The 6712-nt window shown below is 48.7% G+C and overlaps 1 protein-coding gene across 1 annotated transcript in view; it reads right to left on the reverse strand.

The window, feature by feature from the left end:
- Window positions 1–6301, reverse strand: part of LOC119091383 (CCR4-NOT transcription complex subunit 7-like) — a gene marked incomplete at its 3' end in the record, with an annotated part of 12319 nt that extends 6018 nt beyond the window's left edge. Inside the window, 6 exon segments of the mRNA XM_037214151.1 lie at window positions 223–384; window positions 1747–1776; window positions 1778–1941; window positions 3994–4190; window positions 5813–5859; window positions 6200–6301. Coding sequence (XP_037070046.1) covers window positions 223–384; window positions 1747–1776; window positions 1778–1941; window positions 3994–4190; window positions 5813–5834 — 575 coding nt within the window. The 5' untranslated portion in view covers window positions 5835–5859; window positions 6200–6301.
- Between the last annotated feature and the right edge of the window lie 411 nt (window positions 6302–6712).

The raw sequence follows: 6712 nt of genomic DNA on the forward strand, positions 1-6712 counted from the left end.
CATTCATTCATAAGAATGCATAACATATAGCAGCGTCACGTTGTGCTTCAGTACGCGCATTGATGCTCACAACATTTAACGGAGACTTGGTGTGCAGTGCATTTAACACCTTAAATTGGCGGTTGACGGGGCACCGCCGCATAAGCTAGACAGCAATCACACAGAACCGACAATGAATGGGGGACGTGTGGCGTGGGGGGAGGCTGAACGCCGAAGCGGTACCTGTGAAAGGAGATCCACTTGACGTCATCCATGAGCACGACGCCCGAGGTGGTGATGAGCTCGGCGAATTCGAACGGCTCGATGCCCTCGTCGTCGTGCACCGGGAACTGGATGCCCGACTTCTGCAGGAGGTCGATGCTCTCCTGGGCGTACATGTCCTCCCTGTCAGGCGGGCAGGAGAACGACGTGAGCTCGCTCTCCGCTGCTGGAATGCTTCGAGGCGTTGCAGCAGCCTTCAACGTGCTTTCGAACACGCTGGTGGTTCAGAACTCGACCGATATGGTCTTAAGCTGCATGACGCAGGGCATCAGCTAATGACCGTAACAATGATTGGGTTTTTAAGTCTCACCGACCACCTGGCTCATTTCGAAACGGATGTCTGTTTTAGGCGTCATGCGGCATGCGGTGGTGGCGTGGAAGGGGCTAGAACGCAAGACCAAGACGAACCCAATACCGAGAACATCAGCGAAACAAACAATTAAAGGTCACGCCAACATTCCCCAGGCACAGACGCATGAACCCACATATGCAGGTTTTAAAGACGATGTTCTACAGTTTAAGAAACTGAGACAAGCATAAGATGTGATGCAAAAAGCTCATTTACTGATATTCGCATGCGTTACAGTGCAAATGGCTGTTCTAGACAATGCAATTTCACTTTTCAGTAAATATGGTCCTCAATACGTCATTGTTTGATTACGTCATGAAAGTTTTTATGACGTCGGAGTTGCTGCCAGACTGGCCGGGTCAGCATTGGCATTGGAGCGGACAGGTTGACTCACTCACTTCCCAAATCGCCGGGAGATGGGTTGTTTTTATGCGTGGAAACTAAACCCACGATCGTCACGTGTGCGTGTTTTGGCCCTTTTTCAAGGTGTTCAGACATATTTGTCTGTGACGGCATGTTTTCTACTGGCATTTGCATTCCCAATCACAGTTCTATTCCTAACTTGTACGATTCCCCGTCTCACTTCAGTCCTGACTAGTGGAACTGCCAAAATGCCTATATTGTGTATCACAAAACGCGGTTCGTGTTCGAGACTTGCACATAACATACTAAACTGGCTGAAAGCCGACTGATATCCGTTGCTGGCACGGTTCGTGCTGATGTGCCTCAGTCCCGAATAGGTCGATGGTCATATTTTGTTTTACCTTGAACACAACATGGCCTCAACTCGGCCATTTGGCCAGACGCCATTGAGGAGGTGGAATTCGTGTGGTGTTTCTATGACGTACATCTCTGGATGACTTTAAATAAGGCGTCGTAAAAAATCGGCACAAGTTGGCGTGCGCATAGCTCAGAAAACAGAAGACTTGAAGCATTAAAAAAGCGTACCAGTGAAAGGCAGGGAATGACCTCGGCAATGCTTGTCTCCGTTCAAATCCGCCATAATGTGGAACAGTCCCTTTGGCAATTTGCATGAGCACTGCCATATCACCCCAACCCCGTCCACATGAGGAAGACGGCCGGGCGGCCCGGCCCGCTGGTGCCCAACCCGCCCGCCGGCCGCGCGTGCCACTTACACCAAGTTGAACTTGAAGTTGAATTGCCACGGTGGTGATGGGATGGGGCGTGCGGCCGTGCTCGTCGAAGAAGGTGACGCCCAGCTGGATCATCTTCAGGTGGTCGACGTTGCAGCGGCGCAGCTGATACTCGTAGTCCTGGGCACTTCGGAACTCGCCGATCGGCCGAGCCACCACCCCCGGAAACTCCGTGTCCTGGAACGGCTCCAGCGTCAGGTCACAAGGCACTGCTACGGCTGACTTAGGTCAGGTAAGAACAAGTGCTGCGCTGTGGAACGAGCAGGCAGGCCACGCACGGCGGTTTGAGTAACGATTACGAGCTATGCACCACCACGCCCAGTGGCTTAAGGCCTCCAGCCTGCAGCTCCTCAAACTCCAGAATCGATCCACACTGCCTTTTATCTCAAGCCAGGAACAAATAACGCTTCAGCCTCTCAGCCATTTATAGCAGGTGGAGTTATATGAGCCGCATGTTCATGGATGCACTAACACGTCCGATACCCTACGCAATGCAACAAGCAGCGAGGAAGTCAGCGTCATGCAATGCAACGACTGATCGGATCGGAATATCGTAACAATGAAGCTGAGAAACTCAAGCCGCTTATTTCAGCTGCGTTGTGTTTAATTACTAGGACTCCTCGTTGGAAAAGGGTATATCAGGGCCTGTGCTCCGGTTCAAAAAGGTGTGACAGGGACAATTTTACAGCAGCTACCGAGCGGTCGACGTGACGTCATTGAAGATTTGGCGGCCGGCGGATCGCCTTACAACGCACACGGAGATGATGCTAATTATCGCAATCTACCGATCTCACTCGGTTGACTGTGGCATCCAAGTGATGTACGCACTTTTCTCTGTACATTGGATCCATAACAACGTATCTACGTTCATGGGTGGCTGCCACGGATTTTGAGGGGGCAGATCTTTCCGGGGGGCCTCCTGGGCAAAATGAGGCCTCCTCACAAAGAAGCCTCCTGGACAGTGTCGTATTCAAAGAGAAGGAGCACCGACGGTATGTGCCCCTTACCAAATTGTCACATCCATCACATCCAAGTAAATGTCTATAATTTAAAAATCCCGAATGAGCGCCCCCTGCTCTACAAAAGGGCCTCCTGATGCAAGGTGGGACCTCCTTATTCAGGACAGGACGCTTCTGATTTAAGAAGGGGCCCCCAAACCTAGTCAAGGGCCTTGTCATCCCAAAATAAGTCACCGTGATCCAGAACCATGATCATCTAATGGGTGAAAGGCACCTTCTGTTCCAGAAATGGGGCCTCCTGGATATACAGGGTGCCTTCTAACCCAGAATGGGGCTTCCCAAGCGAGCAAAAGGGCCATCTAAGCACAAAATTGGGCCTACTGATTTAGAAGATGGGACACCTTATTCTTAAAGGTGGCCTCATGATCCAGAAACCGTGTCTCTTGATGCAGGAAAGTCTCCTGAGCCCGATTTATTACCCTCTATCTCACTTATGGAGGCCTCCTCGACCTGCATTTCGATAATCTGTGGGAGGCTGCAATGCCCTTAGTTCGTGAAGAAACTGGCCGTCCTCCGCGCAGCGCACGGTGCATGCAGTTAGTGCGTTCGCACTAGCCGTGTGCACAGGTGCATGTCACATCTTAAATGACGTCACGGCAGGCACGCCCCCCGATTTGCTGGTCTGAACGGAGGTTATGACCTTCCCCGTCCCATGCTTCAGGAGCTGAGCGTACCCCTGGATGGCCTCAGGCTCTCCACGGATCGCCCGATATTCAGTCCGGTACACGGAGTCCTCCAGTGATGCATACGAGCACTGCATTCCGCAAACGACTTCCGACCATTTCAGGCCTCACTCTTATGTCGTATAAGCTCCGATAAATTCAAACAAAAAACGGATCATTCGCATGAATAGAAAATACATGAATATAAACAAAATGAGTCCACTGAGGAAACCAAATGGGGTAGTGGGTTGGAAATTTATGTTTGTCCAAGAATTTTCACTTGCCAAAGGCATGTTTATATTTTGGTCGCCGCCGCAACTTTATCTGAAGTGACCAGAACAGGCAAACGGCCAACGGATGATGAGGATTTGGGCTTTAAGGCGCGCCGACCGCCCCAACCATACTGGCGCCCAGGAAAACCGACCAAAAACGAAAACAAACGAGCTATCACGATCGTCAGTCACATGCGGAGCCAACTAAACAAGCATTCCAGCTGCCTGGCACATCCAATTCCAGATATCCACACCTGCGCGCCCTCGTCTGCTTACCATGGCCACGTACTTGTACGTCAGCGCCACCCGCCGGATGTGGTCAAATTCCCGCTCCAGGTTGTAAGCCCACACCTCGCGAATGCCACACTCCTCGTTGCTGGGCGTGTGCTGCATCGCACCCTGCGACGTGACGGGCCACGAGACGCCCTGCGACGACCCCGGCCACGAGCCGCCCTCTGCGCGCAGATAGCCTCCTGTGATTGCCCAGTCATGTTATGTGGAGATGGGGAGGGGAGTCGGTTACAGTGTGCACTGCGGGGTGTTCCAGATATTCATATGAGGTACAGCCAAACACAAAAAGGAAGCACAAGTTTTCCAGTTTTACATGCCTGGATTATGGTTTTTGTGACATATTTCGGCACAATACTGTTTGAGGAAGCTTGGGAAAGCAATGCAAGCATGTATCTGGCCTACCATTCCTACTGTCAGCATAAACCCTCTTGTACAATATTTCATGGGAAAGGGACTTAAAGACACATTGCTCTCAATAAAAAAGTTTCCAACAGCACTGCTCATTGTTTTTTTGTGGGGGGGGGGAGGAGGGGGAGAAGCCAAGGTGAAACCAACCAACCTTAATCAACCAACCCAAGACCAGTGAAGCCTTATCAGCTTGACTGGTCTTATTGCAGGCTCCATATGTGCATCACAGAGGTGCCAGTAGTATAGCTTTGTACTGACTTTTTATTGCATTTGTGTACCAAATTTGCACTGCCAGCCATTGCCAATTAAATTGAAAATTTGAATGCAATCATCATCTTGCAAGGTGTTACTCCATGCAGCATAGCTGCATTAGGTGCTGGATGGTGTACAATTCATCTCTAGGATAAAATGCTGCACCTGGCTAAAGAAGCATTCAACCATAACATGAGCCATGCTCAGTGGTCTTGGGTCACATATTCAAGTGCAAAACAGTACAAATTATACTAACTGCAGCCCATGCGTTGCTTATATTGTTATGTTAACTTGTTGTCTCTGTTATCTTGACTTAACAGGACATATTGCAACTACATTTTGCTGACATAATGAATGAAATGACAAGCCCTGCATCTATGTTTCTGCCATTTGATGCTAATGATAACCAGCATGGCAAATATTTGTCCAAGAAAACTCAGAAGGCAGCCCTGATCTCCCCATACCTGCAATGCTGCAATGCTGCAATGCCCTGACTTGACTGAGGACTGAGGTGGAGCATGGCCAGTCCAGTATGTCAGTAAGCCCTTACCACTGACCACATGACAGCACAAGACAGCAGACTAGATGACCCAGGCGTGGCTGCACCAGTCCTGGGACATGGTAGTCCCGGAACATGGTATTGTCTAGATCTGGCCTAGCAGCGGTCTATAACCGGACCATGTCACCAGACCGTGTCACCAGCTTGCAACAATATTTGTCATTATAGCTTTACCACGGCATTAAATATCAGGACACTCTTTTTATGTGAAAGTTCATAAGAAAACATACAGCAGCTTCTACCCCAGTAAAGTAAACAGATTCCCTTGCTGTCCATAACCAAATTTTGTATTTGTCAATACATTTATCATAGACAGTACTTTTCACATTAGGGTAACTCTTATTGACCTTAGGTTAAAATTTAAATGCCACCTCACAATAACTATCTGCAATTTTCATTTCCATTCTCAGAAAATCCCAGCACATGGGGTCTGACAACAATGGTACCTTTAAGTAGATGCTGTGCACCCACAGACAAAATTTAATGTGTTTACACCAATGACATTTGATCAAACTACAGAAACATTTCAAACACAATGAATTATGACAGCCACCTATGCAGCATATCAACAGGTTAAGCACTTACCATTGCCATTCTGAATGGCCATGCTGGCCAGATGTCACGTAAACTTTCTGAAAATATTACCAAGAAGGTTACTTGCAGGTTAACAATGTGTTGCCAATTTGTCAAAATGTGGAAATTTTCATACACCTACAACAGATATATATAATGTTACGCACGCCGATTCATACATTTTACAAAGCCTTGGATGTATCGCCGTCGTACGCCTCGCATTTCCTAAACCAGCCAAAATCACCTACATCTAAATGGGAAAACGCACCAAAATAGTTTCAGTAGCTGTGCTTTATAGCATTGAAGACCTCTGATACATTTAATGAGCTCTATGTGTTATATAACAACAATAAACAGCCGTCGCCCCCTCACCTCCCCAACTAGCCTTTATGAACTAACCAATACAATGTTGCCGTCTTGTTTTTAGTGAGCGTACCAAACAGATGCATAAAATGTACCAGATTTGCACACCGGCATACCGGGCAGGCGACCAAAATATACCAGCTCTACAAGCCAGCGTACCATGGAATTTGTGGCCCGCATGCATCCAACGTCATCTGTTCGGATGACGTTGCAGCTTAGCACGCGCCCGGGTGTCCGACTGGATAGCCTCCGTTCGGGTGGGGGAAGAGGTCATTTTTACCCCCTGAGATCTCAGAAACTAAGAGAACTAGAGACACCAAATGCACGGGGGGTGTAAGCCCGTACGTGAACTCACATGAGTCAAAGTTTAAGGTTCCCAGGTCATGACCCTCGGGTCAAATAAGGTCCCGTAAGATCAAATTCCAAGCCGGCATCCAAAGTGTCCCCAGAACCTACATACTCGTTCTAAGCAAAAGATCACATGCTCATCTAAGGTCAGTGACCTCGTTTGACCTTTCGAAGGTCAAGGCGACCAAATCTTACAAGGTT

Source organism: Pollicipes pollicipes, unplaced genomic scaffold (genome assembly GCF_011947565.3).
Source record: "Pollicipes pollicipes isolate AB1234 unplaced genomic scaffold, Ppol_2.1 Scaffold_3447;HRSCAF=4054_pilon_pilon_pilon, whole genome shotgun sequence".
Classification (NCBI taxonomy): Eukaryota; Metazoa; Arthropoda; class Thecostraca; order Pollicipedomorpha; family Pollicipedidae; genus Pollicipes; species Pollicipes pollicipes.